This window comes from Papio anubis, unplaced genomic scaffold (assembly GCF_008728515.1).
Source record: "Papio anubis isolate 15944 unplaced genomic scaffold, Panubis1.0 scaffold398, whole genome shotgun sequence".
NCBI lineage: Eukaryota > Metazoa > Chordata > Mammalia > Primates > Cercopithecidae > Papio > Papio anubis.
Window position 1 is genome coordinate 8,752 of NW_022164142.1, and position 25,157 is coordinate 33,908.

A 25,157-nucleotide genomic window follows, 5' to 3' on the forward strand; every position below is an offset into this window, starting at 1 on the left:
CACGTGGAAAGATATTTATTGCAGCAATGCTGGTAGTAGCAGAAGTCAGGGAACAACTCAAATGCCCAGCCATAGAGAATGGTCAAATAAATAACGGTATATCCATACAATGGAGTACTACACAGCACTAAAAAGGAAAAGAGAGATTTTATAACTCGAAGTGGTATGGTCTCCAAGAGCATTTGTTATGTGGAAAATGGTTTGTATGGTATTAACCATTTATATTACATATATATATATACACACACACACACACACACACATATATATACAGATATAGATGATATTCTTCATATCATAGTGTGTTAACATTAGGGATATTATAAATATCATAGAAATGATATTCTATTAATACCATTGTGTGTTAACACTAGAGATATTATAAATATCATAGAGACAATACTCTATTAATATCATCGTGTGCTAACAACACTGGAAATATTATAAATATTATAGAGATGATATTCTATTAATATCATCATGTGTTAACACTAGAGATTTTATAAATATACAGACAATATTCTATTAATATCATCTTGTGTTAACAACAGTAGAGATATTATAAATATCATAGAGATGATATTTGATAAATTTCATGTGTTGAACTAGGCACTATAAATATTCAGATGATGTTCTATCAACACTGTGTTAACACTAGACATTCTAAATATTATGTAGATAATATTTTATTAATATAGTGATTTAACACTAGACATTATAAATATGTAGATGACATTTTATTAATATTATAGTGTATTAACACTGTGTAACACTAGACATTATAAATATAATGTAGATTATATTTTATTAATATCGTAGTGAGTTAACACTAGACATATTTTCTAGATATTTTATTACTATCATAGTGTGATAACACTAGACATTATAAATATCTAGATATTTTATTAATATAGTGTGTTAACACTAGACATTACAAATATAATATGGATGATATTTTATTAATATAGTGTGTTAATACTGTGTGTTAACACTAGACATGATAAAATCAGATATATTTTATTAATATAGTGTGTTAACACTAGACATTATAAATATCATCTAGATGATATTTTATTAATATCATAGTGTGTTAACACTGTGTGTTAACATGACATTGTAAATATCTAGATAATATTTTATTACTGTCAGTGTGTTAACACTAGACCTTATAAATATCATCTAGATGATGTTTTATTAATATCATAGTGTGTTAATACTGCATGTTAACAGTAGACATTATAAATATCTAGGTGATATTTTATTAATATAGTGTGTTAACAATATACATTTTGAATATAATATAGATATTTTATTAATATGTGTTAACACTAGACAGTGTAAATATATAGATGATATTTTATTCATATCATGGTGCATTAACACTGTGTGTTAAAATTAGACATAAATATCTTATAGATGATATTTTATAAATATCATAGTGTGTTAACACTAGATATTATATAGATCATATTTTATTATTAGAGTGTGTTAATACTAGATATTATAAACATATAGATGATATTTTATTAATATCATAGTGTGTTAACACTTGGTATTATAAATATCACATGGATATTTTAATATAGTGTATTAACACTATTATAAATATCATGTAGATATTTAATATCATAGTGTGTTAATATTTGATATTATAAATATCATTTACGTGATATTTTGTTAATATAGTGTGTTAACACTAGATATTGTAAATATCGTGTAGATGATATTTTATTAATGTCATGGTGTGTTAATACTAGATATTATAAATATCATATAGATGATATCCTATTAATATTATAGTGTGTTAGCACTGTGTATTAATACTAAATACTGCAAATATCATGCAGATAATATATATATATTTTTTGAGACAGAGTTTCACTCTTTTTGCCTAGGCTGGAGTGCAATGGTGCAATCTTGGCTCACTGCAAACTCCGCCTCCTGGATTCAAGTGATTCTCAGGCGTCAGCCTCCCAAGTAGCTGGGACTGCAGGCACACACCACCATGCATGGCTAATTTTTGTATTTTTAGTAGAGATAGGGTTTCACCATGTTGACCAGGCTGGTCTCGAGCTCCTGACCTCAGGAGATCTGCCCACCTCAGCCTCCCAAAGTGTTGGGATTACAAGCGTGAGCCACTATACCCAGCTGTTAACACTGTGTTAACACTAGATATTAGAAATATCATCTAGATGATATTTTATAAATATCATAGCGTGTTAACACTAGATGTTATAAATATCATCTAGATATTTTATCAATATCATAGTGTGTTAACACTAGATGTTATAAATATGTAGCTAATATTTCATGGATATCATTGTGTGTTAACACTAGATATTATAAATATATAGATGATATTAACATCGTAGTGTGTTAACACTAGATATTGTAAATATATAGATGATATTTTATTAAAATCACAGTGGTTTGACACTAGAGATGATATAATAAATATCATAGCAATATTTCATTAATACCATAGTGTGTTGATGTTAGATATGATATGACGAATATCACAACAACATTTCATTAATACTATAATGCATTGACACTAGATATAAATATTACAGCAAAATTTTATTAATACCGTAGTCCGTTGACACTAGATATGATATCACAGCAATATTTCATTAATACCATGGTGCGTTGACAATAAATATGATAAATGTCACAGTGATATTTCATTAATGCCATAGTTCATTGTCACTAGGTATGATATATGTGACAGTGATATTTCATTAATATCATAGTGCATTGACACTAGATATGTTATGATAAGTGCCACAGAGGTATTTCATTAATATCATAGTACGTTGACACTACGTATGATCAGATAAATGTCATGGCGATATTTCACTCATACCATAGTGCATTGGCACTACATATGACAGTATAAGTATCACAGCGATATTTCATTAAGGTAGTGTTGACACTAGATATGAGAAATACCACAGCGATATTTAATTAATACCATAGTGCATTGTCACTAGGTATGATAAATAATCACAGCGATATTCCATGAATACTATAATGTGTTGACTTAGATATGATAACTACCATGGCGATATTTCATTCGTACCGTGGTGCATCGACACTAGATATGATACATATCACAGCGATATTTACTTAATACAACAGTGCATTGACACTAGATATGATAAATATCACAATATTTCACTAATTTCATTAATAATATAGTGCGTTGACACTACGTATGATAAATATCACAGTGATATTTCATTAATACCATAGTACATTAACACTAGATATGATAAACACCATGGCGGCATATCATTAACGCCATAGTGCATCGACACTAAATATGATAAGTATCACAGTGATATTTCACTAATATCACAAGGTGTAAACACTGTGTGTAAACACTGGTTACTATAAATATCAGAACGATATTTCATTAATATCACGGTGTGTCACTGGATATTATCAATATCAGAGCGATATTTTATTAATATTACAGTGTGTAAACACTGGATATTGTAAATATCTCAGCAATATTTCTTTTTCTTTCTTTCTTTCTTTCTTTTTTTTTTTTTTTTTTTGAGACGGAGTTTTTGCTCTTATTGCCCAGGCTCGAGTGCAGTGGTGCAATCTCGGCTCACTGCAGCCTTTGCCTTCTTTCAAGCAATTCTCCTGCCTGAGCCTCCCAAGTCGCTGGGATTACAGGCACGTGCCACCATGCCCAGCTAATTTTTTTGTATTTTTAGTAGAGACGGGGTTTCACCATGTTGGTCAGGCTGGTCTCAATCTGCTGACGTCGTGATCCACCCGCCTTGGCCTCCTAAAGTGCTGGGATTACAGGCGTGAGCCACCACGCCGGGCCCTTCACAGCAATATTTCATTAATATTACAGTGTGTAAACATTGGATATTATAAATATCAGCGATATTTCATGAATATCACAGTGTGTAAGTACTGGATATTATAAATATCAGAGCGATATTTCATTAGTATCACAGTGTACAAACACTGGATATTATAAATATCAGAGCGATATTTCATTAATATCACAGTGTGTAAATACTGGATATTATAAATAACAGAGCTATATTTCATTAATATCACAGTGTGTAAATACTGGACATTATAAATATCAGAGCACCATTTCATTAATATCACAGTGTGCAAACACTGGATATTATAAATATAAGAAGGATATTTATATCACAGTGTGTAAGCAGTAGATATTATAAATGTCAGACTGATACTTCAATATTATCACAGTGTGTAAACACGGGGTATTATAAATGCCAGAGTGGTATTTCAGTAATATCACAGTGTGTAAACAATGCATATTATAAATATCAGAGCAATGTTTCATAAGTATCACGGTGTGTAAACACTGGATAATATCATAATATAAATAGAGTGATATTTCATTAATATCACAATATGTAAACACTAGATATGTATATATGAGCAATGTTTCATTAAAATCACAATGTGTAAACACTAGATATTATAAATATCAAAGCAATATTTCATTAATATCATAGCATGTAATTATTGGATATTATAAATATCAGAGTGATATTTCATTAATATCACGGTGTATAAATATCCTTGAGATATTGCTGCTCATATCATAGTGGGTGTAATCCTCTGTTATTATGCATAATTCCTTGAGATATTACTGTTAGTATCACCATGGTGTACACCCTGTGATATTATGCATAGTGTCCTTAAGATATTACTGATAATATTACCGTGGGTTTACACACTGTGATATTATGCATAATATATCCTTGAGACATTACTGGTAATATAAAAGGGAATGTACACCCTGTGTGTGTACACCCGCTGTGATATTATGCATAACATATCCTTGAGACATTACTGTTAAGATCAGAGAAAGAGTATACCCTGTTTGTGTACAACCCCTGTGATGTTATGCATAATATATCTTTGAGAAATTATTGCTAATATCATAGGGGGAGTACACCCTGTGTGTACACCCCCAGTGATAGTATACATAAGATATCCTCGATATGTTACTGGTAATATCACAGAGGTGTGTACACCCTGTGTGTGTAAACCCCTGTGATGTTATGCATAATATATGCTCAAGACATTAAGGCTAATATCACATGGGGTGTAAACGCTATGTTATTATGCATAACATATTCTCGAAATATTACTGCTAATATCACAGGAGGAGTACACCCTGTAATATTATTCAAAATATTGTAGAAAGATATTACTTCTAATATCACAGTGGGTGTATACCCTGTGATATTATTTGTCATATTTTATGGCGATATTACTCATATATCACAGAGGGTGTACACCGTGTATACACCCAGTGGAATTATTTATAATATCAAAAACAGATATGACTCTTAATATCACAATGGGTATACACCCTGTGATATTATTTGTAACATCATAAGGAGATACTACTCCTAATATCACGGTGTACACCCTGTGATATTATTCATAATATTGTAGAGAGATATTACTCCTGATATCACTGTGGGTGTACACCCTGTGTTATTCATAATATCAAAGAAAGATATTACTCTTAATATCACACTGGGTGTACATAATATGTGTATATCTTGTTACCCTTCAAACAAACAACCTAACACTAATAATTAGTACAGCCCTTATATTCATTATCATTTTAATCCTAGGCTTAATTTATGAATGAACCCAAAAAGGATTAGATTGAGCTGAATTGATAAATAGTTGAAGTTAAAATAAATGATTTTGACTCATTAGATTATGATAGACCATATTTACCAAATGCCCTTTATTTATATTAACATATTAGCATGTACCATAGCACTGCTCTGGGAATATTAATCTATCGATCCCACTTAATATCATCCCTATTATGCTTAGAAGGCATAATGTTATCAATATTTATCTTAAGTACTCTTATAACTTTAAATATACATTTTATTCTAGCATCCATAGTGCCCATTATCCTCCTAGTATTTGCTGCCTTACGAGTGGGCCTCGCCTTACCGGTTTCAATCTCCAACACATATGGCCTAGATTACATACAAAATTTAAATTTACTCCAATGCTAAAAGTTATTATTCCGACAATTACACTGTTAACCAATAACATGACTCTCAAAAAACTCTATAATCTGAATTAACGTAACTATTCAGAGCACATTCATCGGCCTCATTACTATTTTTTAACCAGTTAAACAATAATTCATCTAACTTCTCATTAACCTTCTCTCCTGACCCGCTAACGTCACCCCTTCTAATCTTAACAGCCTGATTACTACCTCTTATAATTCTAGCAAGCCAATATCACCTGTCCAGTGAATCACTTCTACGAAAAAATCTCTACATTTCCATATTAATTTCCCTATAAATTTTTTAATTATAGCATTCACAGCCACAGAACTAATTATATTTTATATCGTCTTTGAAACTACACTTATTCCTACCCTAATTATCATCACCTGTTGAGGTAACCAAACAGAATGCCTCAATGCAAGCTCATATTTCTTACTCTTTACACTAGTGAGATCCCTTCCCCTTCTTGTCACACTTATCTATACTCAAAATGTCTCAGGTTCACTAAGTATGCTAATAATGATGTTTACCACTGAAGAACTATTAAACACATGATCTAATAACATTATATGACTAGCATGTATCTTGGCTTTTATAGTAAAAATACCTCTATATGGACTTCACCTATGACTTCCCAAAGCCCACGCAGAAGCCCGTATTGCTGGCTCAATAGTACTTGCAGCGGTACTCCTAAAACTAGGCAGCTACAGTATCATATGGCTTACCCTTATCCTTAGCCCCCTAACAGAATATATAGCCTACCCTGTCCTCATATTATCCTTATGAGGGATAGTCATGACAAGCTCAATTTGTCTACCACAAATCGATTTAAAATCACTTATCGCTTACTCCTCCGTAAGCCATATAGCACTTGTTATTATGGCTATCCTCATCCAAACCTCTTGAAGCTTTACAGGCGCAGTCACCCTTATAATTGCCCATGGATTCACTTCATCCTTACTCTTCTGCCTAGCAAATTGGAACTATGAACGAGTCCATAGCCGAATTATACTACTTACCCAAGGCCTTCAAACATTGCTCCCACTAATAGCCTCCTGATGACTTCTAGCAAATCTTACTAACCTTGCCTTACCCCCTACTATAAATCTAGTAGGAGAACTCTTCATTACTATGGTTTCGTTCTCCTGATCAAACATCACCATTATGCTTATAGGACTTAATATGCTAATCACAGCCCTTTTACTCCCTGTGTATGCTAACCATGACACAATGAGGGACACTTGCATATTACGTTAACAGTATTAAACCCTCCTTTACATGAGAAAATACACTAATAGTTATACACCTTGCACCTATTTTTCTATTATCCTTAAACTCTAAAATTATTATGGGATTTGCATGCTGTAGATATAGTTTAACCAAAACATTAGACTATGAATCTAACAATAGAAGCCCGCAACTTGTTATATGCCAAGAAAGTATGCAAGAACTGCTAACTCATGCCCCTGTGTCTAACAAAATGGCTTTCTCAACTTTTAAAGGATAAGAGTTATCCATTGGTCTCAGGAACCAAAAACATTGGTGCAACTCCAAATAAAAGTAATAAACATGTACTTTTCCACTACTATAACAGTTCTAATTCCCTTAATCTTACCAATTTTTGTTACCTTGGCCAACTCCTGCAAAAAAGATTCATACCCATACTATGTAAAAATATCTATTGCAAGCGTCTTCATTGTTAGCCTCATCCCTACGGCAATATTTATTTATACAGACCAAGAAGTAGTTATCTCAAACTGACATTGATTAACAATCCAAACTCTTAAACTCTCACTAAGCTTTAAACTAGATTACTTCTCCACGATATTTTCCCGGTAGCACTATTTGTTACTTGATCTATCGTAGAATTCTCAATATGATAAACTCAGGCCCTAATATTAATCAATTTTTCAAATACTCATTTTCCTCATCACAATATTAATTCTCGTTACTGCCAATAACCTCTTTCAACTTTTTATCGGATGAGAAGGCGTAGGAATCATGTGCTTCTTATTAAGTGGCTGATGATATGGCCGAGCGGATGCTAATACAGCAACCCTCCAAGCGGTTCTGTGACCGCATCGGCGACATTGGCTTCATTTTACCTATAGCATGATTCCTCTTGTCCTCCAACACATGGGAGCTTCAACAAGCATTTATTATAGATTCTGCCACCAATTCCCTTCCGTTAATTAGTCTTCTCCTAGCAGCAGTAGGAAAGTCAATTTGGCCTCCATCCCTGACTTCCTTCCGCCATAGAAGGCCCAACCCCAGTCTCAGCTCTACTCCACTCCAGCCCCGTAGTGTAGCTGGAGTTTCCCTGCTCATCCGCTTCTACCCTTTAATAGAAAATAAACTCTTAGTTCAAACCTTTACATTGTGCTTAGGGGCTATGACTACCTTATTTACAGCAATCTGTGCTCTAACACAAAAGGGCATCAAAAAAATCGTAGCGTTCTCCACCTCAAGCCAACTAGGCCTTATAATAGTCACAACTGGCATGAATCAACCACACCTAGCATTTCTTCACATCTGCACCCATGCCTTTTTTTTTTTTTTTTTAAAGCTGTGTTATTTATATGTTCAGGATCCATGATCCATAACCTCAGTGATGAACAGGTCATCTGAAAAACAGGAGATCTACTCAGGACTTTACTCCTCACTTCCTCCTCCCTAATTATTGGTAGCTTCACACCTACAGGTATGCCTTTCCTCACAGGCTTTTATTCTAAAGATCTTATTATCGAAACCGTAAACACATCATATACCAACAGCCGAGCCCTTTCTATTACTCTTATTGCAACCTCCCTAACAGCTGTCTATAGTATACAAATTATTTTCTTCGCTCTGATAGGACAACCCCGCTTTGCAACCCTGATCACTATTAATAAAAATAACCCCTTCCTAATTAACTCAGTTAAATGCCTAATAACTGGCAGTATCTTCTCTGGATTCCTTTCCCCAACAGTATTATTCCTATGTCATCCCCCCAGACAACTATACCGCGTCACCTAAAACTAACAGCCCTAGCTGTAACCACCCAAATAAATTAAAAACACTATAAACCCCACGAAAGTTCAACACAATACCACAGCCTACAGCACCACTAACAATTAACCCTAAGCGCCTATAAATAGGAGACGATTTCAAAGAAAACCCTACAAACCCTATAACCAAAAGAATACTTAATAAAAATAAAGCATATGCCATTATTCCTACGTGGACTATAACGATGACTAATGGTATGAAAAACCATCATTGTACTTCAAGTATAAGAACACTAATGACCAAAATACACAAAACGCACCCACTAATAAAAATTATTAAGCATTCATTCATTGATTTCCCCACGCCATCCAACATTTCCACGTGATGGAACTTGAGCTCACTTCTTAGTGCCTGCCAAATTCTCCAGATTATCATAGGATTATTTCTCGCCGTACGTTATACATCAGATACCTCAGCTGCTTTCTCTTCAGTCGCCCACATCAGCGGAGATGTAAATTATGGCTGAATAATCTACTATTTTCATGCTAACGGTGCCTCAATATTCTTCATCTACCTCTTCCTACACATTGACCGAGGCTTATACTACTGGTCATTTATATTTCTAGAAAACTGAAATACTGGTATTATTCTCCTACTCACAACCATAGCAACAGCATTTATAAGCTACGTACTTCCATGAGGCCAAATATCATTCTGAGGTGCTACAGTAATTACAAACCTATTATCAGCCATTCCATATATTGGAACTGACCTCGTACAATGAATCTGAGGTGGATTCTCAGTTGACAAAGCCACCGTTACACGATTTTTCACCTTCCATTGCATCTTACCTTTCATCATTACAGCTCTAGTAACTGTTTACCATTTATTCTTATATGAAACAGGATCTGACAACCCTTCAGGAGTCTCATCAGACCCAGATAGAATCACCTTCCACCCCTACTAAATGATCAAAGATATTCTAGGTTTAATTTTTTTCCTCCTCCTAACAACTCTAACACTATTGTCACCTGACCTTCTAAGCAATCCAGATTATTACACTTTGGCCAGCCCCCTAAATACCTCACCCCACATTAAGCCAGAGTGATATTTTTTGTTTGCATATGCAATTCTACGATCCATCCCTAACAAACTAGGTGGTGTACTAGCCTTTATATCCTGCTTTCTCATTCTAGCGATTATCCCATACTTCACATGTCTAAACAACAAAGCATAATATTTCTTCCATTAAGTCGATACCTATTCTGAATCTTAGTAGCTGACCTGCTCACACTCACATGAATCGGAGGACAGCCAGTCTACTACCTTTTCATTATTATTGGAAAAACAGCATCCATTATGTATTTCTCCACTATCCTCACCCTTATGCCACTCATTGCCCTAATTGAAAAATAAGCTACTTAAACTATCCTTGTAGTATAATTCAATACTCTGGTCTTATAAACCAGAAATGGAGAATTCCCTCCCCAGGACAACTCAGGGAAAAAGCATTCCCACTCCACCGTCAATTCCCAAAGCTGAAATTCTAATTAAACTATTCCATGTACTTTTCTCAGCACACATTTTAACTACCACATCAGTATTAATAAACTAACACTAATACATTAGTGCTTCTGTGTACTTCGTGCATTACTGTTAGTCCCCAAGAATAATATATTGTACTATATATGCTTAATCGCACATAGTGCATTCATATATTAGAGTACCTAAAAAAGTTAGCCCACACACATATAAGGATGTATCAAAATTTCTTAATTAACTATAGAACATATACTATTATTAACTGGTCAATAAAATCTAGCCAACACGAATATTCAACCATATGAAGAACCCTTAATATTACACAGGAATATTACCCCACAATATAGTTTGCAATGTCCTGGGGGGAAGATGGGGGTGATATTACTCTTCATATCGGGGGAGGTGTTCACCCACCCACGATATGGTTCATAATATCCAGAGGGGGAGATGGGGCGATATTACTCCCCATATCACGGGGGGGTGTGATATGGTTCATAATATCCAAGGGGGGACAGGGAGGTGATATTACTCCCCATATTGCAAGAAGTGCTCACCCTCCTGTGATATGGTTCATAATATCCAGGGGGGAAGATGGAGGGGGTATAATTCCCCATATTGTGGGGGTTGTGATAAAATTCGTAATATCCAAGGGCAGAGAGGCAGGTGATATTACTCTCCATATCGTGGGGGGGGGGTGTGATATAGTTCATAACATCCAGGGGGGAGAGGGTGGTAATATTACTCCCTACATCGTGGGGGGTGTTCTCACCCTTCCGTGATATGGTTGGTAATATCCAGGATGGTAGAGGGGGAGATGTTACTCCCCACATCGCAGGAAGTGTTCACCCCTCTGCGATGTGGTTGGTAATATCCAGGGGGGAGAGGGCGGTGACATTATTCCCCATATCGCGGGGGGTGTTGACGCCACTGCAATGTGCTTCATAATATAACATACTGCATGGTGTATACCTTCATATGATATTGTTCATAATATCCAAGGTGGAGAGGATGACGTTGCTACCCATATTACAGGGGGTGTAACCTCCTTGCGATATTGTCGGTAATATTCAGGGGTGGAGAGGACGACGCTACTCCCCACATCGCAGTGGGTGTACAACACCCTGCGATAATATCCTTAATATCCAGGGGATAGAGAATGATGTTACTTACCATATTGTAGGAAGTGTACACCCCCCTGTGATATTGTCTGTAATATCCAGGGTGGAAGAGGATGATATTACTCCCAATATCACAGAAAGTATACACCCCCTTGTGATATATTTCATAATATCCAGGAGTGAAGAGAATATTAATCCCCATACCACAGGGAGTGTCCACCTCCCTGTACCATTGTTCATAACATCCAGGGAGGGAGAGGATGATATTACACCCAATATCGCAGAAAGTATATGCCTTGTTATGACATATTTCCTAATATCCAGGGATGAAGAAGATGATATTACTCCCCCTACCTCAGGGGGCGTACAGCCGCCCGTTTTATTTTTCATAATATCCAGGGAGGGAGAGGGTGATGAGGGTGATATTATTCCCAATATCGCAGGGAATGTACTGAAGACGATATTGCTCCCCATATCGCGGTAGGTGAACACCCCCTTGTGATATTGTTCATAATATCCAGGGGGTGAGAGGATGATGTTACTCTGCATATCGCAGGGGTTGTACACCCCCCTGAGATATTGTCCAGAGTATCCTGGTGAAGAAAGGATAATGTTACTTCCCATATCACAGGGGGTGTATATAGTCCCTAATATCCAGCGGGAAAAAGGATGATATTACACCCCATATTGCAGGGAAATATTATTCTCCTAATATCACAGTGGGTGTACACACCATGTGTACACCCAGAAATATCCGTAATATCCTAAGGATATATTACTCTCCTAATAACCCAGTGGGTGTACACTTTAAGATTATATTCATGATATTCTGAGGAAATATTACACTTCTAATATCACAGTGAGTGTATGCCATGTTTGCTCACCCTGTGATATTACTTGTGATATCCTGGGGAAATACTTCTCTTCGAAAATCACAGTGGGTGTACCCCACGTGTGTGCACCCTGTGATATTATTCATAATATCTGAGGGAGATATTATTCATAATATCATAGGGAGATATTACTGCTAATATCACAGTAAATATACCCGTGTGTGTACACCCTGTGATATTATTAATAATATCCTACGGAAATATTACTTCTAATAGCACAGGGTGTGTACAACATGTGTGTACAGCCTGTGATGTTATTTGTAATATCCTAGAGAGGTATTTCTCCTAATAGCACAGTGTGCGCACCCCTTGTGATAATATTTGTAATATCCTAGGGAGATATTACTCCTAATGTTTCATTGAGTGTACATCCTGTGACGTTATTCATAATATCTTTGGAATATATTACTTCTAATATCACAGTGAGTGTACACCTTGTGATATTATTTGTAATATCCTCTGGAGATATCACTTTTATATCACAGTGAGTGTACACACATGGTGTGTACTTTGATATTTGGTGTAATATCTTTGGAGGATATAATATCATGTGTGTACACTCTGAGATATTATTTATAATATCCTCAGGAGATTTTTAAAAATATCACAGTGGGTGTACACCGTGTGTGTACACTCTGTGCTATTATTCATAATATTCTTGAGAGATGTTATTCCTAATATTGCAATGGGTGTACACCATGTGTGTACACCGTGGGATACTATTTGTAATATCCTTGAAAGATATTACTCCTAATATCAAAGTGTGTGTTCAACCTGTGTGTACCCCCTGGGATTGAATTTGTAATATGATGCAGAGATACTACTTACAGTATCACAGCAGGTGTACAACATGTGTGTACACCCTGGGATAGCATTGGTAATATCCTGGAAAATATTACTGCTAATATCGCAGTGACTTGGGGAGATATTACTCCTAATATCACAGTGCATGTACTCCATGTGTGTACACACTGGTATAGTATTCATAACATCCTAGGAGATATTACCCTTAATATCACAGTGGGTGTACACCATGTGTATATATCCTATTATTGTATTCTTAATATTTTGGGGAGACATTACTCCAAATATCACAGTGGTTGTACATCATTTGTGTACACCCTGTGATAGTATTCATAATATCCTAAGAAGATATTTCTCCTAATATCACGGTGAGTGTACACGATGTGTGGGATAGTATTTGTAATATTTTCTGGAGTTATTACTCTTAATATCACAGTGGGTGTACACCATGTGTGTACACCCTGGGATATTATTCATAATATCCTGTTGAGATATTACTCCTAATATCACAGTGGTTGTACACTCTAGGATAGTATTCATAATATCCTAGGGAGATATTACTGTTAATATCACTGTGGCTGTACACCATGTGTACACACCCTGGGATAGTATTTGTAATATTTTGGGGAAATATTACTTTTAATATCATGGAGTATTATTCGTAAACTCCTGGGGAGATATTGCTCCTAATGTCACTGTGGATGTACACCATGTATTTAAACCCTGAGATAGTATTCATAACATCCTGTGGAGATATCAGTCCTAATATCACAGTGTGTGCACACCATGTGTGCACACCCTAGAGAAGTGTTTGTAATGTCCTGGAGCGATATTTCTCCTAAAATCACAGTGAGTGTACACCATGTGTGTACACCCTGGGATAGCATAGTATTTGTAATATCCTGGGGAGCTATTACTTCTAATGTCACAGTGGGTGTACATCATGTGTGTACACCCTTGGATAGTGTTTTTAATAAACTGAAGAGATATTACTCCTAATATCACAGTAGTTGTACACTATATGTATAGAGCCTGGTATAGCATTCGTAATAACATTAGATGGTATTACTGGTGATATCACAGTAGTTGCACACTATGTGTGTACATCCTGAGATAGTATTCATAATATTCTGAGGAAATATACTACTAATATCACACACATGGTGTACACCCTGCGACAATATCCATAATATCCTAAGTGGATATTACCCCTAATATTATGGTGGGTGTAAACCATGTGTGTGCACCCTGGGATAGTATTCATAATATCCTGGAAAGATATTACTCCTAATATCACAGTGGGTGTACACCAGATGTGTACACCCTGGGATAGTGTTCACAATATTCTGGGGATATGTTACTCATAACATCACAGTGGTTTATGCTATGTGTGTACACCCCCAAGTAGTATTCATAGTATTCTTGGGTGATATTTCTTCTAATATCACAGTGAGTGTACACTATATGTGTACAGCAGGCATAGTATTCTTAATATCCTTGGGAGCTATTACTCCTAATATCACAGTGGTTGTATACCATGTGTGTACACCCTGTTATAGTATCTGTAATATTTTGGGGAGATACTCCTCCTAATATCACAGTGGGTGTACATCATGTGTGTACACCCTGTACACCCTCGTATAGTATTCATAATATCCTGGGAAGATATTACTCCTAATATCATGGTGGGTGTACACGACATGTTGGATAGTACTCGAAATGTCCTCAAGAGAGATTACTCCTAATATCACAGGGGGTGTACACCAAGTGTCTATACCCTGTAATAGTATTCATAATATCCTTGGGAGATATTACCCAAAATATCACAGTGGCTGTACACCATGTGGGTACACCCTGGGAGAGTACTTGTAATATCCTGGGAAAATATTACACTTAATATCACAGTGGGTGTACACCATGTGTGTACACCCTAGGATAGTATTAGCAGTATCCTGGGGAGATATTACTCCTAATATCTCAGTGGATATACACACATGGTGTGTACATTATTTGTAACATGCTGGGCAGATATTTCTCCTGATATCACAGTTGGTTGACACGATGTGTGTACACCGTGGGACATTATTCATAATATCCTAAAAAGATGTTACTCCTAATATCACAGTTGTTGTGCACCACATGTGTACACCCTGGGACATTATTTGTAATATCCTGGGGAGATATTACTCCTAATATCACAGTGGGTGTACCCCGTGTCTGTACACCCTAGGACATTGTAATATCCTGGGAAGACATTACTCCTAATATCAAAGTGGGGGTAGGTACACCATGTGTGTATACCCTGGTATATTATTAGTAATATCTGGGGTGATATTACTTCTAATACCACAGTGGGTGTAAACCATGTGTCTATATCCTGGGATAGTAATCATAATATCCTGGAGAGATACTACTTATAATATCACAGTTGGTGTACACCATGTGTGTACACACTGGTATAGTATTCGTAATATCCTGAGGAGACATTACTCCTAATATTACAGTGGATGTACACAATGTGTGTACACCCTGGGATACTATTCGTAATATCCTGGGGAGGTACTACTTTTAATATCATAGTGTGTGTACACACTGGTATAACATTTGTAATATCTTGGGGAGATATAAATCCTACTACCACAATGCTTTGACACCATGTATGTACACCCTGGAATAGTGTTAGCAATATCCTGGCAATATATTACTCCTAATATCACAGTGGGCGTACACCATGTGTGTATACCCTGAGATAGGATTCATAATTTCTGGGGAGATATTACTTTTAATATCACAGATGGGGTACACCATGTGTGAACACATTGGGATATTATTTGTAGTATCCTGAGGATATATTACTTCTAATATCACAGTAGATGGACACCCTGGGATATTATTTGTAGTATCCTGCAGAGATATTACTCAATATCACAGAGGAGTGTACACCATGTGTGTACACCCACTGTGATATTATTTGTAATATTTTAGGGAGATATTACTCCTAATACCATAGTGGGTGAATGCCCTGTGATATTATTCATAATATCCTAGAAAGATATTACTGTTCATGTCACAGAGAGTGTATACCCTGTGATAATATTCGTAATATCCTAGAGATATATTATTTCTAATATCACAGTGGGTGTACACCCTGTTATATGATTCATAATAGCTAAAGGAGATATTACTCCTAAATCACAGTGGGTATAAACTCTGTGATATTATTTGTAGTATTTTAGGGAGCTATTACTTTTACTATCACAGGGGGTGTACACCTTGTGATATTATTAATAATATCCCAGGGAGATATTACTCCTAATATCACAGTAGATGTACACCCTGTGATAATGTTCATAATATTCTAGGGAGATATTACTCCTAATATCAAAGTGGGCATAAAACTTGTGATATCATTTGTAATATCCTAGGGTGATATTACTCTATTCCTAATATGACAGTGAGCATACACCATGTGGTATTATTCATAATATATTAGAGAGGTAGTACTCCTAATATCACAGTGGGTGTACACCCTGTAATATTATTCGTAATTTATTAGGGAGATGTTACTCCTAATATCACAGTGGGTGTACACCCTGTGATATTGGTCATAACATCCTAGGGAGATGTTACTGCTAATATCACAGTGGGTGTACACCCACTGCAATATTATTTGTAATATCCTATTGAGATATTACTTCTAATATCACAGTGTGTGTACACCATATGTTTACACCCTCTGATATTATTCATAATATCCTATGGAGATATTACACCTAATATCACAGTGAGCATATGCTCTGTGATATTATTCATAATATCCTAGGGAGATATTACTTCTTATATCACAGTGGGTGTACATCCTGTGATATTATTAGTAACATTCTAGGGAGATATTACTCCTAATATCACAGTGGTTGTACACTCCATGATATTATCTGTAATATCCTTGGAAGATATTACTCCTACTATCTAGGTAGATTTCCACCCTGTGATATAATTCGTAATATGTTAGCGAGATATTACTCCTAATATCACAATGGGTGTACACCCTGTGATATTATTTGTAATATCCTCCTGAGAGGTTACTCCTAATATCACAGTGGATGTACACTCTGTGATATTATTCCTAATATCCTAGGAAGATGTTACTGTTAATTTCACATAATATCCTAGGGAGGTATTACTCCTAATATCACAGTGGGTGTACACCCTGTGATATTATTCATAATATCCTACAAAGATATTACTTTTAATATCACAGTGTGTGTACACCATGTGGGTACACCCTGTGATATTATTCATAATATCCTAGGTAGATATTACTCCTAATATCACAGTGGGTGTACACTCTATGATTATGATATTATTCATATTAACCTAGGTAGATATTACTCCTATTGTCACAGTGGGTGTACACCCTGTGATATTATTTGTAATATCCTAGGAGGATGTTATTTCTAATGTCACAGGTTGTGTACCCCCTTTTGATACCATCAGTGACATTTTAGGGATATGTTACTCCTAATGTCACATGGGGTGTACACCCTGTTATATTATTTGTAATATTTTAGGGTGATGTTACTCCTAATGTCGCAGGGGATGTATATCCTGTGATATTATTCATAATGTTATAGGGGAATTTTAGTCCTAATGTTACAGGGGGTGTACACCCTGTGATATTATTTGTAATCTCCTAGGGGGATGTTACTCCTAACATCACAGGATGTATAAAGCCTGTGATGTTATTCGTAATATCTTAAGGGGATGTTAGTTCTAATGTCACAGGGGATGTACACCCTGTGTATTATTCCTAATATTCTAAAGGGATGTTATTCCTAATGTCACAGGGGGTGTCCACCATGTGTGTACACCCTGTGATGTTATTCATCTTATCCTAGGAGGACGTTAAACCTAATGTCACAGTGGGTGTACACCATGTGTGTACTTTCCCTGTGATATTATTCCTAATATCCTATGGGGATTTTACTCCTAGGATATTACAGGATGTACACTCTGTGATATTATTCATCATGTTCTAGAGAAATGTTACCCCTAATGTCACAGTGGTTGTATACCACGTGTGTACACCTTGTGATATTATTCGGCATGTCCTAGGGGGATGTTACTTCTAAGGTCACAGTGGGTGTACACCACGTGTGTACTTCTTGTGATAGTATTCATAATATCCTAGGGTAATATTACTCCTCTGGTCACAGTGGGAGTACACCATATGATATTATTCATAATATCTTAGGGGGATATTAATCCTGATTTCACAGTCGATGTACATCCTGTTATATTATTTTTAATATCTTAGGGGGATATTACTTCTAATGTCACAGTGGGTGTACACCCTGTGATGTTTTTCAGAATATCCTAGAAGGGTATTAATCCTAATATCACAGGAGGTGTACACACTGTGATATCATTCGTAATATTATAGGGGGATATTACTTCTGTAATATTATAGGGGATTACACCTTGTGATATTATTCATAATGTCCTAGGAAAATATTACTCCTAATGTCACAGGGAGTGTACACACTGTGATATTATTCATAATATCTTATGGAGATATTACTCCTAATCACAGAGGGTGTGCACCATGTGTGTACACCCTTCGATATTATTTGGAATATTCTAGGGAGATATTACTCCTAATGTCACAGAAAGTGTACACCATGTGTACACCCTGTGATATTATTCCTAATATCCTAGGGAGATATTACTGCTAATGTCAAAGGAGGTTTACACCGTGTGTGTACACCCTGTGCTATTATTTGTAATATCCTAGTGAGATATTACTCCTAATGTCACAGGAGGTATACACTGTGTGTGGACACTCTGTGACATTACTCGTAATATCCAAGGGAGACATTGCTTCTAATGTCACAGAGGTGTACATCATGTGTGGGCACCCTGTAACATTATTCATAATATCCTAGGGAGATATTACTCCTAATGTCACGGGGGGTGAGATATTATGAGTATTTCATTAATATCCTAGTGTGTTAACACTAGATATTATAAATATCATGGATACTTTCTTAGTGGCATAGTGTGTTAGCACCCTGTGATAACATTAGATATTATGAATATCATAGATATATTATTAGTATCACATGTGTTAATACTAGATAGTATAAATATCATGGATATTTTATTAATACCATAGTGTGTTAATACTGGGTATTTTATTAATAGCATAGTGTGTTAACACTAGATATTATAAATATCATGGAAATTTTATTAATGTCATAGTGTGTTAACACTTGATAATATAAATATCATGTATATTTTATTAATATCATAGTATGTTAACACTAAATATTATAAATGTCATAGATATTTTATTAATAGCATAGTGCATTAACCCTGTGTGTTAAGACTATATATTATAAATCTCATGGATATTTTATTAATATCATAGTGTGCTAACAGTGTGTATTAACCCTAGCTACTATAAATATGATAGATGTTTTATTAATATCTTAGTGTGTTTTAACACTAGATATTTTCGATATCATAGATATTTTTAATATTATAGTGTGTTAACACTGTGTGGTAACACTAGATATTATAAATATCATAGTGTGTTTACACTAGTTATTATAAATAGCATAGATATTTTATGAATATTATAGTGTGTTAACACAGTGTGCTAACTTTAGATATTATAAATATCATAGATATTTTATTAGTATCATAATGTATTAACCCTGTGTGTTAACACTAGATATTATATTTATCACAGGTATTTTATGAATATTATAGTGTGTTTACACTGTATGTTAACATAAGGTTGTGTAAATATCACACATATTTTCTTAATACCATAGTGTGTTATGACTAGATATGATAAATATAAAGTTTTGGTTTTTTTTTTTTTTGAGACGGAGTCTCTCTCTGTCGCCCAGGCTGGGGTGTAGTGGCTGGATCTCCACTCACTGCAAGCTCCGCCTCCCGAGTTTAGGCCATTCTCCTGCCTCAGCCTCCTGAGTAGCTGGGACTACAGGCGCCTGCCACCTCGCCCGGCTAGTTTTTTGTATTTTTTTAGTAGAGACGGGATTTCACCGTATTAGCCAGGATGGTCTCGAACTCCTGACCTCAGGTGATCCGCCTGTCTCGGCCTCCCAAAGTGCTGGGATTATAGGCTTGAGCCACCGCACCCAGCCAAGATATTTTCTTAATATCACAGTGTGTTAACACTGTACACATCAGATATTATAAATATCATAGTTTGTTAATATCATGTGTTAACACTAGATATTATAAATATCATATTTTGCTGATATCATAGTGTGTTAACACTAGATATTATAAATACAGAGATTTTATTAATATCATTGTGTGTTAACACCATGTGTTAGCACTAGATTTTATAAATATAGATATTTTATTAGTATCACAGTATGTTAACACTAGAATTTGTAGATGCATTAGTTTACTAATATCACTTTGCGTTAACACTAGATATTATAAATATCAATATTTTATTAACATCATAGTGTGGTAACACTGTGTGTTAACACTTGATATTATTATAAATATTTTAGATATTTTATTAACATCATAGTGTGTTATATATGATATCATCTATATGTATGCGATATATGTATGAATTATCTCTGGAAAAATCTGATAATATTAGTTATGTCTGGGGAGGCTACAAGAAGCCAAGGATGATGAGAAACCCTAAATTTCACTTTATACTTGTTGATGTTACACAAAAAACCTTTTTTCCCCTTGCCTCCCCCTACACTTCCCTCCAAAATAATACTTTACCATAACCATTTAGTGCTTAAAAAAATACCTGAATCTTTCTCGTCAATTTCTTGGCTGCCTTCTGTGTGCAGGCCTCTCCCGTATGTGACTCTTAGAAGATCCTGAGAGGTAAGGGTTGTGAACATCTGGAGGACCAAGGCCCACTTCTTTTCTGATCCCACACTAGAAGATGTGGGTGTGAAGCCTTACTTAGAGGTTTTCTGTGGGAATGAAATAAATGAGTCTATGTAAAGTGCAAGAGCATTGAAGGTGCTTACTAAATGTTATTTATCTTCACTTTCGCTGCCTTGGTCCTCTCATACCCACTCCTGATTTTAGGCGGTTGGGGGAAAATTGCCATTGAACATCATACTCTACTAACAAAGACCATTTGAGAGTTAGATTCATCTCTTTCCCATTTCAACAGCAGAAAGAATCCCCACAAATCAAGCGCTCCTCTTGTTCTATACCTTGTCACTTTGTTGCTACTCCCACCGGCCAAAGAGGGAGGAAAGTTTCTTGGTGTAATTAAAATATTGTTATAGGCTGGGTAGTGGTGGTGGGGTGGGGTGGAGGGCTCATGCCTATAATCCCAGCACTTTGGGAGGCCAAGATGGGAGGATCGCTTGAGGCCAGGAGTTTGAGACCAGGCTGGGCAACATAGTGAGACCCCTATCTCTACAAAAAAAAAAAAAAATTAGCCAGGCATGATGGCATGCATCTGTAGTCCCCGTTACTTGGGAGGCTGAGGGAGAAGGATCACTTGAGCCCAAGGGTTTCAGGCTGCAGTAAGCTACGATCATGCAACTGCACTCCAGCCTAGGCAACAGAGCAACACTGTCTTTCTGAAAACAAAAAAAATTGTTACAGAATATAGAGTTAATAACTTCTCTGGAACAAGAAAGCTCTCATTTTAGATACCCATCCATTCACTCATTCAGTAGCGTTCTGGATGCCAGGAATTTAGTGGTGAGCAAAATAGACATGGTCTCTGCCTCCCGATGCTCAAGATCCCTCCCTCTATTTTTAGAAACCAGGTTTATTCAAGTATAATTGATGTACAGTAAAATTTACTCTTTTTAGTGGAAACTTCTATGGGTTTCAGCAAATGTGTAACCAACACAATTAAGATCTAGAACATACTGTCTTGCTCTTCCCAATTTTCTTATGCTCCTTTGGAGTCAGCAACTCTACCCCAACCTCTAGACCCTGGCAGCCAGTGATCTGTCCTCTGTCCATATGGATTTGTCTTTTCGAGAATGCCATATACATGAACTAATACACAATGTCATCTTTTGAGCCTAGCTGCTTCTACATAGCTTAACATTTGAGATTCATTCGTGCTCTTTTGAGTAGTATTGCTGAGTGGTATCCCATGGTACCAGTGGTCCTTCTTTTTTCTTGGAGAAAGTCTTTCTCTGTCACCCAGGCTGGAGTGCAGTTGGAGCAATCACAGCTCACTGCCACTTCCACCTCCTGGACTCAAGTGATCCTCCTGTCTCAGCCTCCTGAGTAGCTGGGACTGCAGACACCAGCCACTGTGCCCAGCTCATTTTAAAATTCTTTTGTAGAGGTGGGGTCTCAATACGTTGCCCAGGCCAGTCTCCCATACTAGTAACTCCTGTACTCGAGCAATCCTCCAGCCGCAGCCTCCCAAAGTGCTGAGGTGACAGGCAAGAGCTACCATGCCTCACCTCAGATGGACCATTTTGATGCCATGTTGGGGACAAAGAAAGAAAGAAAGAAAGAAAACAACTCGCTTTGACCAAATTGGCCCGAGCTGATTGAATTCACTGGCTAGACTACATTAATTTTCCTCCCATGGGGCCCAGTTAGGTCTGGGAACACAGTTCCGTTCTAATAGGAAGATAAAATGTCACTTCTTGCAACCGAATCTGTGGATTACGAAACTCACATTCACTTTGCCGATCATTGTTTTGTCTTTTTGTTTTGGACAATATGGCCCCAGCTGGCCTGTAAGTGAGCAAAGGCCCCACTAAGAGTCCCTCTCCCCAGGCTTTATGACACCAGTGCTGAGTCATAGAGGTTCTGCCAGTCCCCAGGAGAAGCACTTTCCCCTTTCCTGGTGATGACTTTGGATCCTTGAGCAGAGTTTTGCCCGAGCAGGGCTCATGGAGGAAGATGGAGTTTCTTGGGACCACTCAGACTGCCAGTTACTGTGGCCCCAAGAAATGCTGTGGCTTGACCTCACTGCCAGCTGTACAAGCTCCAGTGATCCAGGAGTGCTATCAGCCCTACTACCTGCCCGGGTACCGCTACCTCAATTCATGGAGGCCTAGCCTCTTCTACAAGATATCCAACGTCCAGACCTGCCCGGACGAGAGCTCCAGCACCCTGCGGCCACCCACCACCCTGCCCGCGTTGCGCTCAGCGCTCTTCTCTCGCTATAGCCCCCATGACTGGGACCATTCCAACCAGCTGCAGGTGCGTGGGGCAGAGGCCTCCCGGCTGTGGGCCAGCCGGCTGACGGACGACTCCGTGAGGCTCTTGCAGGACAAGGACCAGTTGACGCAGCAGATGCAGCAGGGCACCACCCGGAACCTGGGCCAGAGACTGTCAGACATCGGTTTCTGGAAGTCGGAGCTGAGCTATGAGCTGGACAGACTTCTGACTGAGAACCAGAACTTGGAGACGGTCAAGAGGCGGCTGGAGTGCGCGGCCAATGAGGTGAACTGCCCATTGCAGGTGAGTACAGGGTTGGGGACAGGGCTGTGGCCATGTGATGGGGATACTGCACACTCATTCCACTTCCCTCGACTGAAGATTAAGGTGGCAGGCGCCTTGCAGGTCGGTTTGAGCTGCACCACCGAATGTGATCAGTAATACAATCTTAGTCAATTCAGGATAATCCCAGTCAAATCAGGGTTTCTTGGACTCAACAGAATTTCCTTTTCTCCTTGAAGCTACATCAAAGTTGCAGGGGTTTCATGAAGGTATTGTGTGCATACATATGCATGCCTGAGCATGTGTGTGTTCCGGTCCTTAAAGCACATACTTAAAATAACTGACTTATGTATTTATTTGTTTATTTATTACACAGAGTCTCCCTCTGTCACCCAGGCTGGAGTGCAGTGGCTCGATCTTGGCTCACTGCGACTTCCACCTCCTGGGTTCAAGCGACTCTCGTGCCTCAGCCTCCCGAGGAGCTGGGATTACAGGCGCCCGCCACCATGGCCAGCTAATTTTTGTATTTTTAGTAAAGACAGGGTTTTGCTATGTTAGCCAGGCTGGTCTCGATCTGATCTGCCTGCCTCTACCTACCAGAGTGCTGGGATTACAGGCATGAGCCACTGCACCTGGCCCATAACTGCCTTATTTTTCCCCGTAATACTTATCCTCTAACAAGATGTATACTTGATTGAATATTAGAATATAGGATCGTCTCCATCAAGGCAGAGACTTTTGCCTGTGTTGTCACTGATGTATTCAAGACTGCTATTCAGTGCAGGGCACCTGTATGTCTGTGTGGGTCCGTAATGACCAATATCGGTGCTGATTGATGTTGTTTACACTAACGTTTTGAATGTATTCCCAGCCTAGGACAGGGCGAAGCACAGAGTAGGCATGCAATAAATACATGCTGAATAAATGAGTAAATATCTAAATGTGACTGGGCGCAGTGGCTCACGCCTGGGTCTGGATACAAAGGGGTCTGGATAAGTGAATGTTTCTCACAGCACCCAGGAGAAAGTGATGGAAGGGGTTGAGTGGACACTGGGTAAGGAACCAGCAGCACCTATGGGAACTGACTTTGACCGCACAGGAAGATGACTGGCTGCTCCCTGGAGTGTGTGGGGAACTCAGGACCTCTTGCCTGGAAGCCTCCTGCAGCTTCAGGGGCTTCTGTAGGAGAGATCCTGCCTCTGGATCCTCCTGGGAGACATGGCATAGGTTTCCATCACTCTGAGATGTCCAAACCCATGCAATGCAGGGAGCAGATTCCATACAACTCCAGATTCTCCCTGGGA

The 25,157-nt window shown here is 37.4% G+C and overlaps 1 protein-coding gene and 1 long non-coding RNA gene across 3 annotated transcripts in view; one reads left to right on the forward strand and one right to left on the reverse strand.

The window, feature by feature from the left end:
• The window catches only part of LOC116273152, a 26,409-nt gene continuing 1,252 nt past the window's right edge, over positions 1-25,157 (reverse strand). Inside the window, exons 1-3 of one of the 2 annotated variants that reach the window (XR_004181618.1) lie at positions 23,084-23,157; positions 21,218-21,389; positions 1-127 (exon numbers count right to left, since the gene is read on the reverse strand). This is a non-coding gene — a long non-coding RNA (uncharacterized LOC116273152). Of the gene's footprint in view, positions 128-21,217; positions 21,390-23,083; positions 23,158-25,157 lie in introns of those variants that run through there. The other variant, XR_004181617.1, reaches the window with a different exon arrangement.
• The window catches only part of LOC116273151 (tektin-5-like), an 18,564-nt gene continuing 16,495 nt past the window's right edge, over positions 23,089-25,157 (forward strand). Inside the window, exon 1 of the mRNA XM_031662113.1 lies at positions 23,089-23,874. Within this exon, the coding sequence (XP_031517973.1) occupies positions 23,311-23,874 (564 nt within the window). The 5' untranslated portion in view covers positions 23,089-23,310. The remainder of the gene's footprint in view (positions 23,875-25,157) is intronic.